Source organism: Python bivittatus, unplaced genomic scaffold (genome assembly GCF_059951505.1).
Source record: "Python bivittatus isolate LINGU-HERP-01145 unplaced genomic scaffold, Pbiv_v1 ctg000700_np1212, whole genome shotgun sequence".
NCBI lineage: Eukaryota > Metazoa > Chordata > Lepidosauria > Squamata > Pythonidae > Python > Python bivittatus.
The window spans coordinates 66,664,581-66,686,801 of NW_028277098.1; the positions used below are offsets into that span (position 1 = coordinate 66,664,581).

At 45.3% G+C, this 22,221-nt stretch overlaps 1 protein-coding gene across 3 annotated transcripts in view; it reads right to left on the reverse strand.

Annotated features, from left to right (window-relative positions):
• Positions 1 to 735: 735 nt before the first annotated feature.
• INKA2 (inka box actin regulator 2) overlaps positions 736 to 22,221 on the reverse strand; it is a 69,692-nt gene continuing 48,206 nt past the window's right edge. For all 3 annotated transcript variants that reach the window (XM_088153268.1, XM_088153269.1, XM_088153270.1), the window contains one exon: positions 736 to 6,065. In XM_088153268.1, the coding sequence (XP_088009394.1) occupies positions 5,028 to 6,065 (1,038 nt within the window). In that variant the 3' untranslated portion in view covers positions 736 to 5,027. The remainder of the gene's footprint in view (positions 6,066 to 22,221) is intronic.

The following is a 22,221-nucleotide window of genomic DNA, read 5'->3' on the forward strand; positions in this document are numbered from 1 at the left end:
AATGTCTGCATTAATTTGTCAAGGATCCAGGATGCCTCCTGTTGCCAATGGCAAATCAATGGGCTTGCCCATCAGATTGTTGACAAAATTTCCAAGTGCCTGCTGGAAACCATCTAGATCCATGAAGTGCCTGGGTCTAGCCCTGTGGAGATTAGGGTGATCATCAATTGCACCTGGCCCAGGAAATGTTCTGACCATGACAAAGGAGTGATGAATAAAACTGAAGCATATGGGAAACTGTGAAATTGCAGTTTGCAGCAAAGAAATTTCCTGAAAGACAGGGCATTTACACATGGAGTTTGGCCACTTTGTATATAAACATGGCAACAGCACACTCAGGAAAGAGAAGAGAACCACCAGCATCAAGGTGGATAAACTCAGTTACAGTGGTGATGGAGGCACTGTTGGAAGAGCTGAAGGACCAAGTTAGGGACAAATCATCATGGAGAAAATCTATCTATGTGGTTGCTAAGAGTTGACAGTGACTTAATGCAAATCAATCAATCAATCAATCAATCAATCAATCAATCAATCAATCAATCCCATGTTCTACATTTGCTTCTTGAGAAATTTTAGAAGCATCTTCTCTTTCATCAAATTGTGCATGTGGATCCCAAAGATCCCTCTGGTTCTCAGTGGCAGTCTGCATGAAATGGCACAAGAGATGCCTAGAGCATTACTGGAGGAAGACAAAGAGAGATTGAATTGAGCACAGATAAGAGCCTTTATTAGGGATTACCTTGTGGCAACGAGGGTGTTGAAATGCACTTATTTCTCTGCTCTTATTGTGTCCATGGAGAGCTGGCTGGTGATCCTATTCCAGATGACTCATCCCTCCTTGGTAAGCAAGGGCCTGGAGGACTTCTGCAAGGTTGTTTTGAGGACTCTTCTAGGCATCCGTTGGATAACATTGCTCAGATTCACTCAGAATTAGATTCTGGCTGGGCAAGTCCTATGGAATTGACTGAGGTATGGCCTTGTCCAATTATCTGGGGAGAGTTTGAGCTTGTCAGTCCTGAGGAGGTGGACAGGGTCCTTGGGGCTTTGAGTCTCGCCATCTGTGTTTTAGATGCATATTCCTCCTGGCTGGTTAAGGTCTCCAGGAGTTGGATCCAAGCAATGGTGAACACTTCTTTGCAAAAGGGGATGGTTCCATCTGCTTTGAAGGAAGCAGTAGTTCACTCTCAAAAAGCCATTGGTGGATCAGTGGTACCAGATAATTTTCATAGTGTCTCTAACCTTCCCTTTTTTAGAGAAGGTTGTTGAGAAGGTGATAGGCTTGCAGCTCCAAAGGGCCCTGGATGAAACAACTTATTTAGACCCTCAAGACAGTTTTCAGGCTGGATTATACTACTAAGACGGCATTGATTGCACTTGTGGATGACCTATGGTGGGATGGAGATAATATATCTGTCCTAGCCCTCCTTGATCTCTTGGTAGCTTTCAATACCATTGATCATAGTATCCTTCTGAACTGCCTCAGAGGTTTTGGAGTGGGGGATATGGGGTTGTGGTGGTTCTCCTCCTTCCTCTGGGGTTGGTTCCAGTTGGTATTGGTAGAGAAGGAGAGGTTGAGTCCTAGGCCTCAGTCTTACAGGATCCCTCTGGGCTCAATTCTCTCCCCACTCCTATTTAACATGTATAGGGCAAGATCATTCATTGGCAAGGAGTTAAGCATCATCAGTATGTTAATGATACTCAGTTATACATCTCTGTTCTGGGCTATCCAAGTAGTGCTGCCAAGTTTCTTTCCCAGTGCCTGGAGGCTGTGAGGCTCTGAATGGCAAAGAATAGGCTGTGACTCAACTCTAGCAAGACCAAAGGGCTGTAGGTCTTAAAGTTCCCTTGATCTGGATCTGATTTTTCCATTTTTAACTGAGAAACACTTCATGAGGAGCTTTGGTTATTTTTAATTATATGTTGCCTTATAGACAGAAAAAAATGCTGGAGGATTTTTCTGCATCATATTTCCCAGGCCATTTGGGGACGGACACACATTTTCTCCCCAACAGATGAAAACATAGGGTGGTGAATTGGAAAATGGGAGCAGCAGTAAAAAGAGTGAAACATGCTTTCTTTATACTCTTTTTCTCTGTTCAGAGAGGCAACCTGTTCAAGCTGCTATGGTTTAAAATAAAATGCAGGAAAGCATGTGTAACTTCTATTGGATTTGTTCATGGAATCTGAGCTAGCAGCCATCCTCTTAACCTAAATCCACTTATCATTATCAGACTGAATTTTGTTGATTTTGAACAAGTAATTTGGTTCTCCTGTCCACAGGAATTGCTAAATCAATGACTGCAATAAAGAAATCACAGAATTATTTCCAGTGGCTTCATATAAATGTTAAATACCGTAACAGAAGGTTCCTCAAAAGCTCTGGAGAGGGGGAGCCAATTCAATGCTATTTACAGAGAGTGCCCTGAGAGAAGCAAAATTACTTACAAAGAATTACTTCCACCCCCAGCTCCTTAAGCACTTCAATAGAATACAGTAGTTAATAGTATTGAAAACTGCTGTTAGATCAAGTAGTATAAGGTCATACTACCCTCATGTCTGTCCATCAGGTAACCAAACTATCTCTGTACCAAAGCTGAGTCTAACCTCAGAATAGTTGTCCACAGGATCCAACTCTTTAATCAAAATGACAAAAGCAGCATCATGCTGTCAGGTGTCAAGTTCTGACTATTTTGTATGTGTATATGACATCATAAGGCATGCACAGAAAGGGCAGAACTGATGGCGTGATGCCGCTTTTGACCCCCCCCCCCCATCCCAACATGCATACACATTCTTTTTTCAACAAAATGATTGTTAACTATCTTCTCTATTAGCTTGGATAAATATGAATATTGGACATCAGCCAATACTGACTACTGGTCTTATAAGCAAGAATCTCACCAACGTTAATGGGGAAGAGATAAAAATAATCTTGAAACTCATTGGCAGGCCAGAGTCCTTTGAAATTCTTTTAAGTCTTCAATTATTTAGCAGTGTTAAGATATAGTTAACAATCATTTTGGAAATATAATGCGATCTTCAATTTACTGGGTAGCTATTCAGAGAGAATAAGGAAAGTGCTTCCAAGTTTGTGGAAAAAATAACGTGTATGCTTGCTTCTATGCCCACGGAAGATCTTTCAGCAGCTTTTGATTCCTTCTAAGGGCAAAAGTAGTGCTTGGGTTATGCCTATGTTTAATTCATTTGCAGGGGTAAAAAAAAACACACCCAACCATCTCCAGATAAGTCTCCTGATGGTCTTTCAAACTTGACTGTTTGTTTTAAGGTAGCTGAAACAGAAACATATTGTGTGTAATTAGACAGCACTGGCATTTATGTTTTTACTTTTCTCCTCCTTCCATGAAAATTATACAGTACCTTAATTGTCACATCCTGAATTATTAAAGGAAATCAACATTTAAGACAGATTAGAGGTTGCATAAATTAAAGTGAACTGTGTTGCAATTTTTTTGAGGGGGTGTTAGATTGTTATACATGCAGGTTTTCAAATTCAGGGTGGGAAAGAATCATAGACCTATATTCCTTTCATCAAACTGGCCCCCACTGGCAAAAGGTTACATTAATTCCAGAATAACTAAAGATTGGGTATTTATCACTTTGATAGGACAGAGTGGTTCTATCAATTGAAATAAATAGGGGCTCCATGGGCAAAGATCTATGTGCCTGGAGAAAGCTCACCCACACAGATCTCTTGATCATATCTACCTCTTGCATTTATATCTCGGCTTTCCTTTCAGAGCTCTGAGTGGAAAGAGTACAACCTTTACTTTATCTCACAACAGAACCCTGCATAGTCTAGTTTGAAATACAGTAACTGGAACAAAGTCACCAGTAAGTGCCATAATCAAACAGGACTCAAACCTGGTATAAAAGCTAGCTGTGGTCATGCAGCAGAGTTCTTATTGTGTTACATTATTTTCAGAATATAAGGGTTCTGATTTGTTTTTAGTGTCTACACGTTTATAAGTATCTCCAAGAAATTAACAATAAATACAAATGTCTTTTGATGTGTATTGCAGTTTTGGACACAATACTAATAAAAGAAAGTCTCACTATATAATTGCCATTATGACTGGGGTTAAAGGTTTCTCAATTTCCCTATGTAGAGAATATGCTAAAGAATGTACAAATAGTCCCATTTGGAGAGAGGAATGTCACTTTTATTAATAAATTCTTGGGGAGATGATCCCTGGAGAAAACTACATTCTTGCAAAACTATGTTCAAACACAGTAAGAAATGCAAAATGAAAATACAGCATCAGGGAAAGGTCTATTAGAACTTGGGACTTCAGTGTGGCATCTACAGTTTAAGGCTTTGAAGACAAAATGAAAGATGAATAATCATTGCTCATCAGGAGGCTGGAGTGATGAGAAGGCTACTAGTACACAGCACTCCTTAGACACCTTCTAGTACAGGACTGATTATGGTGGGTGACCCAGAAGTAATTATTTTTAAAAAGAACAGTTAAAACCAAAGGGATAACTGGCTGTACCAATTCCATTCATCTACGTTCAAGTCCCACAGTCTGTCTCTTCTTACAAACTCACGTCTCATTTTTAACTTCATTGTCAAGTGCTTATTCATTTGCCTGGTGCATAATCCAGGAATTAGTGCACACAAGAAAAAGCAGAGTTTAAAAAAATCCAATAACAGACATACATGTAAGTGCATGTAACACACACTCATACTTGTGACCTAATGTTCTGTTGCTACCTGACCTGGAGATAAAGTGAATACACTTGGCTAACTTGAAGCTTATCCAAATGATCCATCACTGGCAAGCACTACCTTAGAAGACTTCTAGTTCCATTTATCAAATACATTTTGTCATACAAATTGTGCTTGTGGTGGTAATATGTATCTACTTATATGTGTCAACCTGTTCTATAGAGGCCATCTTCTTCACCGTTTCCTCATCCTGGTCTGGGTATTTCTTTCACTGTTCTTCTTTGTCTCTAGTTTGGGGCAGAACAGTTTTGGCAAGTGAGATGATGAGTCTTGGAGTTCAGACCCAGACTGCTGTGTTAAAATCAAACCCCGACTGAGTCTGTTCTATTGTGGTGTGGATCTTCTTGGCACAGGGTTTGGGCTTGGCTTTCCTTCCTTCCTTCTTCTGGCACCTGTCGGCTTTGTCTTGAGAGTCTGGTGTGCTCCCATGAACTGGGAAGTAAAATAGCCCCTTCTGTTTGTTGACTGTTTTGGGCCTTTTTAAGATCTCAGTCTCTTTGTCCTTTGTGGGCAGCCAGCAGGGCTTCTCTTTTAGCAATCTGTCTCGATCTGGCCGGACACTCCTTAAAAATTTCTTGAAGAGATTGGCTGTGAGAGAAAATTTCCTATAGATTTCTTGGGACTTGCTGCTTGGCCGAGATGCTTCATTCTTTTCTGCTTTTCTGTCTATCTCGGGCAAATCCAGCCAGTTCCCAACTAGATCAGCAAAGATGTTATCACCCAGAACCAAAGGCTGTCTGTTCCTACTTTGAGACATTAATGAGGAAGTCCAGTCTTTGTTCTCATCAGCAAACCAACAATCCTTACAAACTGACTTATTCTCAGATAAGCTGCTAGTATCTTGAGAAAGCCAACTGCTAGTTGTGTTGTCACTAGATGACTCCAGCATTCTTGGTGAATGATAATCTGTTGTGCTCATAGTTGAAGAAGGTCCACTGTCATCCTCACTGCCTATGCTGTTCAGGGATGAAGCTATGTGCCCATGACTACTGTCTGGCAAAGAAATATGGTAATATGAGCTGGTAGAGTGTGACACAGGAGCTGAGCATAAAAAGGCTGAAGATCTGCAATTGTCCAAATAACGTTTTCCCAGCAAGGTCTCACTCTCTTTGCTGGCATCATGCTTTGCCTTTGGCATCTCCTTACTGTTTTGACAATACTGATGCTGGCCAATTCCTGAAACTTGGTTTGGGTTACTTGAAATCTCCAGCTGTTCCAAAGCTGTCTGGACCTGGAGCAGTTTCAGTTCTTGCAGAGCACCCATCATGCAGTTCATCTGTTCATGCAGCCCGTCCCCAACCTCCTTCATGGATAACTGTTGTAAAAAAAAAAGACAGAGAATAAAAGGCAGTTTACTAACATATGCAACTGAAATATTTGTGAAATATACATGAAATATATGTGAACATAACTGAAATCCACTGTTATCTACTTGTGCACGTTACATTTACCATAATATTTTCCATTACATTCAACTTTCTTCCTGGTTTTTAAAAGAATGTATAGCTGTAAAGTTCTCACATTATATACTTCTGGTTATTATTATTTTTAGCTGCTCATAATAGATAATAAGTAACATTTTTTGGGAGAATTTGATTTGATTTCATTAATTGATTGCATCAATTTTAGTCTTGTCTTTTACCATGCTTTTTATTATACAATAAAACAAAGTATGTTAAATAATAAGCACATACCACATTCTATTCCTTTATTTTCTCAGAACATGATATATATATTTAATCAAACATCAAGAAACCTTTTAAGAAATTACTCCTATTATCATGTGAAATTTGATTATTTCTTATCAACAAGAGATTGTTAAACTTGTCTTAGTTCTCATGAACCATAAATATAATAGCAAATCCATCTATGGACTCTACCACTTCAGAGTTCAAGAATCACCTCCATACTCCCCCACAAAAAACAAGAATCATTCCATGAATTTTGTACATAGAAAGCAAGAATATGGGGGAAGGCTAGTGGGAATCTTTCTCTCCAATGTCAGCAAGGAATACATTTGTAATGTAAATAACTGAATAACACAGCCTGAGCCTGAATGATGTAGTATATATATATATAACTGTATTTTATCTGCTTTATCAGAAAAAGTACCTTCTCATCAATTCAGGACAAGAAATGTACAATCAAATTGAAAATCGTAATAGTGACTTAACTTAAAAATGAATACAAATGCATTAATTAAAACAACACAACGGGGTTGTTTTTGTTTCAGGTTACAGTATTATTGGCAACATGTCTTTTTGTAACCTAAATAGCATGTTCAGCATGCCAGCTCTTCCCAACTTTTAAATGCTCCACTTTGTTCTTTCTCTTCTGAAGGAACCAGATCTCCTTCCCAAAGCAGCTTCACAAAACAAATTGGGCATACTGTACTTCCTAGCAGCTGTCATTACTCACTCTTTTCTCTCTCATTTCTACAACCGAAGGGAAAGGTGGCATTGTTGGATGTTCTGGCATTTTCAGACAGGTTTATAAAGACACTGAAAAAAACCATTGGCAACCTTAATCTGCATTTTGGTCAAGCTCACTGCAATCTCTTCTGCAAACTTCTGTGGAGTGCTGTTGTAATGCAGCTATACATTTAACACCTGTATGCATGGATTGCAATTATACCTCCAGGCATCATCTCCCTTCATGTTACTAAGTATGTTCTGCAATTTCCATGTCCTTGGGAGCAGAATCTCACTGGCATTGTTTTTCAGGAACCTATGGTTGTATGACCCTGCAGCTATTCCCAACTACATAAGAAGTTTCAAATCTGGATTCAGAAACAGCTGAAGTAGAAGCAAAAATCCACCCTGCCTGACAGAATGTATATATAGCTGCTGAGCACACTCCCTAAATTCAGGTTCCATTTTGAAATTCTCTCTTTAGCCATTTTACAGCTAAATCCAAAGTTCAAATCAATCAACCTTCTGCACAAGCCACAGCCATCTTCTTATTATAGAACAGCTATTATGTTACTCGCATGCAGAACCTCCTGGGGGGCCATCTGTTCTCTAAGCCTCAGAGAAAACTATCACCTTACCTCTTTCCCAGATTTGCAGTACTCTTCCTAATCTTTTCTGCCTTGTAAGTGGAACCCCCCACGCTTTTTATCTGAAGCTTTGCAAAACTGACTTTGGAAACAGCTTGGATGCCCTCATTGGACACTTCCCATCAAATCCCCTTGCAGGCCAAGTGGTGTAATCAAGCCATGATGAGTGACAAAGGATCCTGCAGTAATGACTGTGGCTGATAGGAAAGTCAGCATATGCTGGATGGCTGGGCTGTGCAGTTCATTGATTCAATTAACTCCCCCTTTTGGGGGAAAGGAGGGAGCATCCTCCTAAACCAGGTCTCATGTGACAAGGAGCCATTAGGAATTATTAATATTTCATTCTCTGCTTCTACTGAGAGAGAGAACTGGAAGAAACACAAGACCAAGAGTCTTCCCCAGAGGCTAAGATTCACACTCTTACCATCATGGCCTGAACTTCATTCCCAGCTACAGATAAAATTTGCCTCCAGATTTTATGCCTGGCATATTCACATGAATTATCTTAAGCAGCAGAGCTACAAATTGGGTTTCTCTTCATAACAATCCTGTGAAGTGTGTTAGGCTAAGAGAGAATAAATAGCCCATAGTTATCTAGTAATCTTAACAGACGCCTGGGGATCTGAACTTGGGCCTCCCCAGTCCTAGTCCCACACTCTTATCTACTCTACCACACCGGAAAGATCCTTTTATTGGAAGCCTTACAAACAGTGGGGTGGGGGGTGGAATAGTATTAGATTATTATTAGGCAACAATGGCATTTCCAGGTGAAACTGTATCCCATGAAAGCCCACATTTTGCTTCCACCACTTTTTTTAATTTCCAATTCACTGCTCTAAGACAGGAACAATTCTCCTCTTATCCAGGGAGGACTGGAGAATGGCAGGCCTTTGGATCCAGAGTTCCCTAAACTGCTCCAAGGTATCCTGACACACTTCTTTTCAATCCTCCCATCAGTGACATGACAGCAGTGAGGTTTTCAATGGTGGAACCCCTCTTTCAATTATGGAGAGTGAAGTACATACTGTGATCCAACAGAAGCCACCCAGGGCCACAGAACTATGCCAAAAGTATGCTGTGAACACTTGCTTATTCTTACACATATTAAGTGCTGGCAACTGCACATAAATTAAACATAAGGCAGTAAATTCAACTATTCTTGCAAGAAAGCTTTAAAAATCTAATGGAAGTCAGAGAAGACTATAATTTAGCAAAGGATGTAAGACCATGATGAGACAAATGTCAGTAATAAAAGTGCCCTGTAAAGATTCAGCCTGGTTGGCAAAATATACTGCTATATCACAAATCTTGCTAATGGACACAGGCATCTAGTATAAGCCACAATAATGTCATCGGCATCATGATACTTATGCAAATGACAGAAATTATGTAATGATATCATTTGTCCCCATCTGACCCTCTGCAGACATCCAAGCTAATGACTTATTTGGTACCTAATACCATCCTATGTGCATTTTCTTAGAAGTAAATTAATTCAATAGTACTTACTCCCACATAGAAGCATAGAAACAGTCTTGCAGCACAATATTAACTATGCTTTCTTAGAAGCAAGTCCCTCTAATGGGTCTTACTTTCCAAAGTAGACTTTCTCAGTCTACACTATTGCTGGCATAAGCTCTATTATCAGGAGTGGATGAGTGTTTAAGCAAAAGCATTCGGAAGGCCCAAGATTGTTCTAGGGTACGTATGTTTAGTGTTGTTGCCTTAGTCTAGGGCTATTATATCTACAATTACAGAAAACTCAATTTTGTTGCTGCCATCTAGCAGTTACCTTGATTTTTGCAGCCTAGATTTTTTTATTAGTGAAATTTAACAGATAAAAATGAAACAACAGTGATACAGTACACACACATGCACACATATATATTTTAAACTAAAATTTTTCATCCTACTTCATCAACATTTCATATGGATTCTCTTTGTATATACTGATTGTATTTCAATATTTTTAGAAAACAGAATGGACATGATGCTTCTAGTGGTGCTGTTAGCAAAAGTTACGTAAAGGGTTGTTACATAATCCATGCTGCAGCTGGATGTCTGACGTTACCAGATCTTGGTGTTTCATTTATAAGAGGATTGTGCTGTGAAGTCAGTTAAAACAACACAGTAAGTTGTAAGGAACCTGAAAACAACAGCCAAATTAAAACACATTTTGTTCTTAGAGGCAGTTAAAAAAGATTAACAATTCCTCATGGTTTATACAACCTGAAGAGAAATCAGAATATATGGTGCATTATATAGAAACTTCTATAGGGTTACTGAACTCCAGCATTCAGTTTCAGTTTTGGAAGGACCTGTGGACAAATTGTCATTACTAGGCAGTTCTCCTTGAGATAATCAGTCCTCCTGATTTCTATTTGCTTCTCCCCATGGACCTCATCCCCATCACCTCATAGAGATGTATTCAGATGCTAATGTGTAGATAGTTGGCCACTGTCATATGTGCCTTGGTGATCCACATTTGTGCACTTCAGCACACCAGTCTTTGAATACTGTGCCTTTATATTATCTCATTATCTGTGGTTTCCGAATGATTTTTGAACCTATTGCTTTTGAGCAGCAAAGTTCTAAAAAAGAGTGGGATTGAAGGGATAAGGCACACAGGTCAACTGGTCAATATTGTTCCCAATACTGTACTTTACTTTCTAAGTTAGAGCCAATGTTGCTAATTTTGTCTATACCAATAAATGAACATATGTAAATATCATGCAAATCTATTTTTGCCTTCTTTGATAACACATTTTGTCTTCTTTCAGTATGTAAAAATTGTTACCTTTTTAATACACTTCCTGCTTTTCTGTTTTAAATACATTTTATTTTCAGGTAAAGAAATCACCCAATTTTACTTGTTCGTTCTATCTTCTTTTGGTTTAATTGAGATCCCAGTTTAAGGGCACACAAATATGGAAAGCTACTTTTGAACAACAACAAACCTATAATACAGACTTTAGGCCAGAAAACAATACATAGAAACATACACACCTCCAATTATTGTTAAGACTAAAAAGTAACTGCAAAATATAATAAATGTATGTAACAATAAATTAATATAATAACAATAATCCAAACATGAGTGGTAGTCACCAAGATCAGTGCTAATCTTCAGTTATAGGTGCGACAAATAGAACAAATACTGACACAAAATCAAGCAACTTGAACAGATACATCAGACACCTGGTTGGATAGAAGAAGTGACAGATAAACACTGTGTTCTCTACCAGGGTAGTTTTTTAAAGTGGGATAGATGAATGTCTTCTGAGATTCCCTGTAAAGAGGGCCATAAAAGAGCATGTAGCTTAGGGACTCCACTGAGCCATCCCCACATGGGCATATACAATGCTGAAGAGGAATGTTTTTATTGTCAGGTTCGGTCAGCACGAGGCTTCAGGGAAGCACGGGGCTGCAGGGAAGCTCGCAACCAGACCACGCGGAATCCACCGGCGGTAGCTAGCGGGGAAAAGAGGAACCGAAAGCGCCGCTAATTAACGAGCCACCTGCGGCCAGCTAAACAGGAAAACCACAGCGGAAGCTTTTAACTATGAACTGATAACGGCGCGAGCATGCAAGGAACGGGGCCGCAGGGCAGCGAAACAAGATCGCAACGCAGCACAGAACCCGCGGGTCTGCACGTAGCAGGGAGGGACCAACCCGGCCGGAGGGGGACTGGCAATCAAGGACAATGGACTCTGACCGACCCTGCCATCATGAACAATCAAGGGGGACATTGGGGGGCCCAATAGTCCACAGCTGCAACGTGATCACGAGGCGGGAAAAAGCGCGGGAAGGGGGGAATATAACAAGTGATGCAATTGTACCAAGCCAGTCCTGGCTTTGCTTGTGACTACTACGTTATGCATGAGTAAACCTTCTTTGTGAACCACACGTGTCACGAGAGTTTCTCTGTCGAACGGGGCAAATCTCACATAAAGCCAGGACTCACCGCCAGCGCTACCCGGTACCACCGAGGAGCGTTTTCTTTCTCAATACAGGCATGACCAGCGACGAGGAATCTGTGGGTCAGCTGGAGCGCGAGGGATCCAGGCTCGCGGAAGGGCGGTCAGAGCCGCCCGGGAGCGACGGGGCAGCGGCCAGGGCCGGGCGCACTCCATCCGAGCGGTGGTCGATGGGCGTGAACCAAGGACCAGACGATTCAGGCGTTACGATGACCCGGGGTTCGGGGTTCCGGAACCGTGAGTGGAGCGAGAAATTCGCCCGACTAGAGGAGAGAGTCGAGCGACGCCTAGACGCCGTGGAGGCGATGCTCCAGACCCTACTACAGAGAGTGGGGCCACCGGCGGTGAACGAGGAGGCGAGCGACAGGGGGGGCGGTCCGACACCCCCGCCGGCACCACCCACGGCGCCCCGGTCGGAGGACCAACGGGCGGCAGACGCCCTGAGACTTCGAGGTATCACTGGGAAGTTCTCAGGGGACCCCGAACAGCTGCCGCACTTTCTGACGCACGTCAGGGGGTTCATGCAGAGGGGTGGTCACCTATTCGCTAGAGACGAGGACAGGGTATCCTACGTGGCCGAGCTGCTAGATGGCCAAGCAGCCAGCTGGGTGATCGGGCTGTACGATGCCAACGCGGCGGAACTACGGAGTTTCCCGGACTTCATGCAGGCGCTCCGGGACCGATTTGAGGACACATTGAGCGCCAAGCGGGCAGAGGACGACATCCTACAGTTCAGACAGCGGGGCAAATCGGTATCGGAATATGCCCTGGAGTTCCGGAGGTTGGCCGAGAAGCTCGCGGACTGTCCGGAGTCCCTGAAGGTGAAGTATTTTAAGAGGGGACTCAACCCAGAGATCCTGGAACGGGCACTGGGGCGGGACGACCCGTCCACAGTGAAGGATTGGATCTGGCTGGCCGGAACGGCGGAATCGGCGTGGCGGCAGATCCAACAGAGCACAAGACGACGGGACCAGACGAGGGACCGGCCGAGGGAGAGGACCCCCGAGGAGAGACGGAGCGGTCGACGGCAGTCCACCGGGAGGCGAGAGGCGACCAGAGCCCCGAATCTGTGCTTCCGATGCGGAGGCAGAGGCCACCGAGCGGCGCAGTGCCCGACGGAGCGGGAAGGCGCCCCACCACGGCCCGAAGTCAAAACCCCACGTGCGAACGGGAAAAGGACCGGTGACCGACCGCGGAAGGGGGCAGTGGCGGCGGTGACCGAGAAAGGACGCGGGGGGTGGTCGACCCCGGAGACAGCATCCTCCGGAGAGGACTCGGAGCCGGCGGGAAACGAGGCGCGCTCGCACTGAACGGCGTCCCAGTGCGAGCAGGGGAGTCGAGGCGCGCGGACCCAATAGGAGACGAGGACTGCCCACCGTTCCGGGTGAGGATACACGTCCGGGGGGTGAGATCCGGAGGGGAGGCACAGCTACGGGCGCTACTGGACTCGGGCTGCACCCACTGCTTGATGCACCCAGCGGTGGTCTCGGGGCTCGGGCTACAGCTGAGGCGCCTCCGGGAGCCCATTTCATTCAGCCAGTTAGATGGCACGCTGGCAGGGGGGGGGCCAGCTCAGTATTACACCGAGCCGGTCCAGATGACGATCGGGAGTCACCGGGAAGAACTGAGGTTCGTGGTGGTCCCGGTGGCCGACTACGCGGTGGTACTCGGCTTGGCGTGGCTGCGGCGGCGGAACCCACGAGTCGACTGGACGGCGGAGGCAGTGCGGTTCGGGGTCGATAGGCCGGCGAGGGGCGAGAGCAGAGGGGACCGAGCCGTGGAGACGGAGGCAGCCGCAACCACCGGCGGGCAAGCGGAGGGTCCGGGAGACGGGGCGAGAGCAGATGGGGCCCGAGACCCGGGCGGCAACAGCAGCAGCAGCAGCGCCGGGACCCCGGAGACCCGCCACGATCCCGAGGCGAGGGGAGGCAGCGGCGACTGGCGAGGCGACCGCAAAGCGAGGGGCCGGATCCGGGGAACCCCCGACGGGCGGCGGAATCCCGAGGCAGTATCGAGACCTGGCGGCAGCGTTCGGGGAGAAGGAGTCCGACCAGCTCCCACCACACCGGCCCAGTGATTGCGCCATCGAGCTAGAGCCAGGAGCGACCCTGCCTAAGCCGAAAATGTACTCCCTGTCGAGGAGGGAGATGGGGGCCCTGCGCGAGTTCATAGACAAGAACCTAGCGCGGGGATTCATCCAACCCGCGAAGTCACCATTAGCGGCCCCGGTGTTATTCCGGGAGAAGAAGGACGGCGCGCTCCGTATGTGCGTAGACTACCGGGGGCTGAACGCAATCAGCACGGAGTACAAATACCCCCTCCCCCTGATGAAGGACTTGATGTCGCATCTGTCGAAGGGGAGGGTGTTCACAAAACTGGACTTGCGCGAAGCCTATTTCAGAGTTAGGATCCGCGCAAAAGATGAGTGGAAGACGGCGTTCAACACCCCGCTCGGAAGCTACCAGTTTTCCGTGATGCCGTTCGGATTAAAAGGGGCCCCGGGGGTATTTATGCAGCTAATAAATGAGGTGCTGCACGACCTACTCTACCGGGGCGTCCTGGTCTACCTGGACGACATCCTCATCTACACCGAGACCCTGGCGGAGCACGTGAGCCTGGTGCGCACGGTGCTCCAGAGACTGCTGAAGGCACAGCTGTACGCAAAGCTCTCGAAATGCGAGTTCCATCGAGAGCAACTAGACTACCTCGGCTACCGAATATCCAGCCGGGGAATTGAGATGGACCCGGCGAAAGTAAGGGATGTCCTGGGCTGGGAAGCGCCGCGAACCCGGAGGCAACTCCAAAGCTTCCTAGGGTTTGCGAACTTCTATCGTCAGTTCATCCCGAACTTCGCCCAAATCGCCCTTCCCCTAACCGACCTGCTAAAAACCAAGGGCACTGGGAAACCCCCCAAACCCAGCATGGCACTCGTGTGGACTGCAGAATGCCAGGGGGCGTTTGAGGAACTAAAACGGCGGTTCACCGCGGAGCCGATCCTGCGCCATCCCGACCCAGACCGGCGGTTTATAATCCAAGTGGATGCATCAGACGTGGCAACGGGAGCAGTCCTGCTCCAACCCAGCCCGGAGGGGGCCATCCACCCGTGCGCCTACGCCTCCCGCAAATTCACCGAGACGGAGAGGAGGTGGATGGTGTGGGAGAAAGAGGCGTACGCGGTCAAGTGGGCGCTGGCCACGTGGAGGCATCTACTGGAGGGGGCAACTGAACCGTTCGAGGTGTGGACGGACCATAAGAACCTCGAGGCCCTGAAGACCCCGCGTAAGCTATCCCCCAAACAGGCACGGTGGTCCCAATACTTCGGGAGGTTCAGGTTCACACTGAAACACATCCCCGGGAAGCGCAACTTCTTAGCGGATGGACTGTCTCGCATGCCCCAACACGCCAGCCTACGGGAGGAGATCGTGGACTCCGTCATCCCCGCCAGCAGGCTGGCTGCAAAGGCGGTGACCCGAAGCCAGACCAAGGGGGAGCGACGGGACGCAGCGTCTGAAGTAAGGCAGGGGTTCGCGGAGGCGGCGGAGCGGGACGCTTGGCTCAAGCAGAACCGAGAGGCGCTAACCGGCCAAGAGGGGTTGTGGTGGCACGAAGGAAAGCTGTACGTGCCCGAGGGTTGCCGACGGGAGGTCATGGAGAGAGCCCACGACAGCCGGAGCGCGGGGCATTACGGCTTCATAAAGACACTCCACTTAATCCGGCGGCAGTTTTGGTGGCCCACGCTCCGGAAGGACGTGGAGGCGTACTCGGGGGGTTGCCCGGTGTGCGCAACAGCGAAAGGAGCCAAAGGCAAACCTAGAGGCCTACTCCAGTCGGTAGCGGAACCCGACGGCCCTTGGCAAGAGGTCGCCATGGACTTCATAGTGGAGCTCCCGGAGAGTAAGGGGAAGACCGCCATTTGGGTGGTCACGGACTTATTCTCCAAACAAGCGCACTTTGTAGCGTGCCGGCGAGTCCCCACGGCCGAGGGGCTGGCGAGACTGTTCGTGCAACATGTCTACCGACTCCACGGCGCACCTCGACGTATCGTCAGCGATCGGGGCGGCAACTTCATCGCGCGGTTCTGGCGGGAGTTCCTGAAGCGGGTGGGGACGAAACAAGCCCTATCCTCCGCGGCGCACCCGCAGACGGACGGAGCCACGGAACGCCTGAACGGGGGCTCGAACAGTACCTGCGCTGCTACGTGGGGCACCAACAGGACGATTGGGCGGAGCTACTACCATTCGCGGAGGTGGCATACAACAACGCCGTCCACAAGAGCACCGGGTTCTCTCCGTTCAAAGTAGCCACCGGGAGAGATTTCGTCCCCATGCCGGAGCTGCCTCAGCCGGAATCCCAGATCAACTCCCTGGACGCCTGGTTCGCCCAAATCGACGAGACCCGGCGAGCGGCGCACGCGGCATTGCAAAAAGCCAAAGCCGACTACAAGAAGCACGCGGACCGCAAGAGGCTCCCCGAGGAAAAGTGGAAAGTGGGGGACCAGGTGTATCTGTCAACCAAAAACCTAAAGACGCACCAGGCATCGAAAAAACTCAGCCCGAGGTTTGTGGGGCCGTTCCCCATTTCGGAGGTCATCAATCCGGTGACCGTCAGGCTGACGCTCCCGAAAAGCCTCGGGAAGATCCACCCGGTGTTCCATTGCAGCCTGCTAAAGTTACACCAGCCGGGGAACGCCTGGCACAAGGCGGAGGGAGTACCACCACCCATCATGGTCGGGGGGGAGCAGCATTTCGAAATCAACCGGATACTGGACGCCCAGAGGCACAAGGGGCAGACCCAGCTCCTAGTGCAATGGAAACATTTCCCCAAGTCCCACAGCGAATGGGTGAGTAAAACCCACATAAGGGCACTGGACCTAGTGCGGGACTTTTACAGTAAATACCCCGGGAAGCCGAAATAGGACCGAGGGGGGGGAGTTGTCGTCAGGGGGGCGGCATGTCAGGTTCGGTCAGCACGAGGCTTCAGGGAAGCACGGGGCTGCAGGGAAGCTCGCAACCAGACCACGCGGAATCCACCGGCGGTAGCTAGCGGGGAAAAGAGGAACCGAAAGCGCCGCTAATTAACGAGCCACCTGCGGCCAGCTAAACAGGAAAACCACAGCGGAAGCTTTTAACTATGAACTGATAACGGCGCGAGCATGCAAGGAACGGGGCCGCAGGGCAGCGAAACAAGATCGCAACGCAGCACAGAACCCGCGGGTCTGCACGTAGCAGGGAGGGACCAACCCGGCCGGAGGGGGACTGGCAATCAAGGACAATGGACTCTGACCGACCCTGCCATCATGAACAATCAAGGGGGACATTGGGGGGCCCAATAGTCCACAGCTGCAACGCGATCACGAGGCGGGAAAAAGCGCGGGAAGGGGGGAATATAACAAGTGATGCAATTGTACCAAGCCAGTCCTGGCTTTGCTTGTGACTACTACGTTATGCATGAGTAAACCTTCTTTGTGAACCACACGTGTCACGAGAGTTTCTCTGTCGAACGGGGCAAATCTCACATTTATAATGCCCCCGTAAGACTGAGGAAGGTGGTGTGTCCAACCTGGCCCAAGTGAAGGCCCAGTGAAATTTCAGTTAGAATGGAGGAGACATAGGACAGTGGCATGTGCCCATTTGAGAATAATCCATGAACTGTGGGGCTGGATACTAGACTGGATTGGATATCAATATCCCAGATATCCTGCCTAAGATGACTCTGGGCATTTTCAAACTCTGATGGGCAGAGGCTGCCCAAAGAGAGAACTAAGGACTTGTGATGGAATGTATCTATGAAGAGGAGGAGGATGTGAGAGACCAAGGCTATCAGGAAGGAGGGGGTGCATTCCAGAAAGGGAAAGGAGAAAAATGACTGTCCTCAGGGACAGTGTGGGAAGTGAAAGAGGTTCCGGATAGCCACTCCCTAGAATCTCCTAGGATATATCCACTTGTTGGAATAGTATAGATTTAGTCTGGCAAGATTCTGTCTATAAGGTGTAAACAAATAAAGGAGCTTTACTCAACTGGACTGTTTCACTATTGTTCTTGGGCTGGGCCTGACAGGACAAGAGTTTGCTATTAGCCCTTGGATTTTTTTTTTTAATGCCTTTGAGTCAGTGTTGACTCCTGGTGACTGCCTGGACAAGTCCCTGCAGTTTTCTTGGTAAGATTTTGGAAGTGGTTTGCTATTGCCTGCTTCCTAGGGCTGAAAAAAATTGATTGGCCCAAGGTCACTCAGTTGGCTTTGTGCCTGAAGCAGGACTAGGACTCACAATCTCCCAGTTTCTAACCTGGTGCCTTAACCACTACACCAACCTGGCTTTCATTAGCCCTTGTTAGCTAGGTTGATTTAAAATGGTCTCTGAGAACAAGTGAAGCCAGACCCACAGGGAATAAATTTAATTTGGACCAGAAATTAATAGGATAGTACCAGGCTCTGGTACCTGTGGAAACCAAACCTGTCTCTAACTGTAAGGCAGCATTTTTTATGCATCTTGCAACTGCAAGTATAGCTCTTCTAAACCTGGACTGGAAAGCTTCTAGGGTAAAAGTGCAAATCTGGACACCATAAAGATGAGAAATAACCTTAGCAGGAAAGTTTCAAATTGCAGGAATAAAAAGTACCACCCTTGAATGGAAGAACTTAAGACAGCTGAGGAGCAATGGTGGTCCAATAGGAGAAATGTGTGCTCCAAGAGAAGGAAGATTGGAAGTACCAAGATAATGATAAGTTTGCACCTGCTCTATTGGAGTCCTGTTAATTTGCCATTTATGCATCCTATAGTTGTGTCATGCAAAAACTAACATTTTAGGGTTTTGCTTTTTTTAATAATATATTATCAAATAATAATCTATTATAAGTTGTTCTTTTAGGCAAAAGGATGACAATGCCCTCAAAACTTTCACTACAAACTCCCGGTAATGCTTTTTTGGTAATATTCATTACTTGTATCAACATTTATAAGGGTACTTCAACTTCTGATTCACCTTCTGTCAATATAAATGTCAGTAGAGAGATGAATTCAGGCTCTGCTTTTTGAAATGTTAAAGATATACAGCTCTACTTGCAAATCTTTAACATGAGAATAGTCTGCCTGAAATTTAAACTAGAAGCCAAATAAATAAACAAACACACTGCATCTGAAGAAATCATGCCATATGTAAATTCATGAATTGCACTTTTGTTCAAACACAGCAATTCATTGTATATTCTAACAATTAAGAAATGGAAATAGATGCAAGGAAAAAGGAGAAAAGGTTTAAGAATACCTCTATAGAAAAAGACTATGGTAGAGAACAGTGTTATGCAGGAAAAAAAAAAATCCTGATTTTTTTCCTACTGGTTCTTGTTCAGTTTGAAAGAAAAATTTCATTTGAAGAAAACTGCTTTCAAAATTTATTTCAAAGGAAAAGAGCATTTCAGTGACATTCTCAGACAGGTGTACCAGCTGTGCAAAACCAAACGTGCACTTAAGCGTGCTGGTATTGTCTTGAGCCTTTAGAATCTGGCAAGGTAATATTGTTTAAAAAAAGACACATAGAATATTAATGTATAATTAAAAATGATAATTTTTTTCAGACAGTGTTTTTTAAAAAGTATATGCCCAAGTTTAGCCACAAGTATAACAGAGCTTAATGTCCTGGATGAGAGATGGACTATCCGTTATTTCCCTGTCTTACTAAAACATTTCAGGATATGGAGACATGGTTAAAAGAGGATTAATCTAAATACACTCCATTTCTCCCTCTCTCTCTCTTGCTCAGAGTCAGAGTCGGCAGGGCTCCCCTGGAATTCAGTGCCATCCAATCCCCTTGGGCTACACTTGTTTTCATTTCTAGTTTGTCACCACATCTGCTGTGTTAGAGAGTATGTCCATATTTTGGTACAGACCAGGGTAACGACGTGATAACATAGCCCAGCTGAATGAGAGGCCAGAAAAGAAGCTTCTCATAATTGGAAGGAAGACAGATGTCCTTCCCCTGAATGAAAGAGGTGTCGTGAGGGGAAATTGTTGTTCAGAGAAACCCTGAGAACAGGAAATAAAGGATTGCCACAGCAGCTCTTAACAACAAGGGGGAGGAAACAGAACCTCCAGTGAACAATATTTGGGTTATTGGAAGAGGATGCAATAATCAGCACAAAAGGAATGTATAGAAATTACATCAATACCACTGGGATTCATTCTTTGATAAAAGGGGGAGGGCTGGATGTTAAAGTAATGAATCCAGGTGTTTCTATTCAAGCCATTTTTCCAAGGTGGAAATGCACATACTGCAAAGTTTTAAAAGATGCCTGACGTTAAACATTTTAATACAATATAAGAATAAAATCATAAGACTGAGCATCTTAGACAGAAGGCTGTTCTGCTACAAGGAAATCCCACTGGCCCATTTTAGCTAACCCTCTTCAAAATGGTAGATGTGCTGGAATGTCCCACATCGAAGGTGGCTTTACTCCTGCAGATAATACTGACAATGAAAAACAAGAGCCAGCATATGTTAGACACTTTAAGCTGAGATGGTCACTTCTTACCATTCTTCATTGGTAGCTTTGCTTCTCCTCTCCCTTGGCAGCAAACAGGAGATTAAAATATCAGATTTGATCCTATGATAACTGAAAACCAGACTCTTGGACAGGCCTTGAAAAGACTTCTGATCAAATGGGGATTGCGAACTACCAGAACCATGTGCCCCTCCCCCCATACTACATTTTTGTACCCTTGTCCTAGTGAGAAAATGAATGTAAGTTGGGACTCCTAACATTTTCCTAGATAAATGATCTAGCATAAACTTTAGAGTTCTTTGGTAGGCAGGGAAGAGGTAAGTCAACCCTTTTCATTTTAGCTGTAGTTAATCCAAGTAACTCCAAATGTGCAGAAGGCCTGCAAACCAGATCACTTGGCAGCGCTGCAGAAAATAAAATTCTCCCTAGAGGAATATTCTCTCATTGAATAAATAGGAGAAGAAATACACATTAGCAAATCTGCTCTCTTTTCCAAGCCTTTCCAGATGCTATTTTTTGTAAGATGGTAGAAATGTTAATAATTTATCAGCGGTTTTTATACGTTATGATTAGTTGTTGTACCACATGGCATATTACTACTTGCAAAACAGAAATTAATAATGGACCCATGCTCCCAAGGATGGAAAAGTGGATGCAGCAGACCTGTCTTTCTATGGGGTGGGGGGGTGGGGGGGAGGAGGCGAGGGTTGTGTCACTGTAGGCCTTCCCAGAAACTTACTTACTTTCTTTCTTTCTTTCTTTCTTTCTTTCTTTCTTTCTTTCTTTCTTTCTTTCTTTCTTTCTTTCTTTCTTTCTTTCTTTCTTTCTCTTTCTTTCTTTCTTTCTTTCTTTCTTTCTTTCTTTCTTTCTCTTTCTTTCTTTCTTTCTTTCTTTCTTTCGGGTGCCTTCGAGTCAGTGTTGACTCCTGGCAACTGCCTGGACAAGTCCCTGCAGCTTTCTTGGCAAGGTTTTTCAGAAGCGGTTTGCCACTGCCTCCTTCCTAGGGCTGAGAGGGAGTGACTGGCCCAAGGTCACCCAGCTGGCTTTGTGCCTAAGGCAGATCTCCTGGTTTCTAGCCTGATGCCTTAACCACCACCCCAAACTAGCTCTCTCCCCCAAAAACATACTGGGAAGTTTTGCTGTTGTCACTGATGGGTTGTGGGACTGAAAATATTACACATAGGGGAAGGCCTTGGATTTTCTGGATCCAAAACTCTCTTTGTTGCCCCAACACGTCCCTAAGAAGGCCAAAATATGAGCTTGTCTCTTTTCTCTCTGTCGCTCTCATTTTCTATTAGTTCCAACAGGAAATATTTCCTTTGAAACAGCTGGAAGGAATAGGAGTTAGAAAAATCATGAAAAGGTTTTTTTTTTTTAGTCCTAGTTTGCTCTTTCCTTAAAGGTTTATTTACCAAATTTGTCACTGCCCATCTTGTTTAAACAACTCTGGGCAGTTTACAGCAGGTTTTGGCTAAATAAATAACTCATATATTTTATTTATTGATCAATTATTTCCTGGATTATTACCTCAATAAAAACAGCAGCTCTTTTATTTTACTTATCTCATATTTGCCACAGAAAGCATCATGCTATTAGAGATAATTCATGTTGCATGAAAGAGTAGAGGGAGGGATACTTTAAGATGGAACCTACATCTTCAAATACTTAATATTATTTTAGTCTGCTGTTTGACTTGTTAAAATCTGAGTGAACGAGTTAATTAACAAAAGATTACACCTTTTAATTTTTTTATAATTGAGTTTCCATCTTTTAAAAGTTTGGGTAAAACTACCAAGCTCCTACTTGACACTACTGAAATGTACATCTCTTAGGATTTTCTTACTTTTCTTTTGACAGAAAAAAAAAAAAGAAAGAAAGAAAGAAAGAATGCTATTACTGTATTTTCCTTGTTCCTAAATTCTGTCTTCATCATTGCTCCT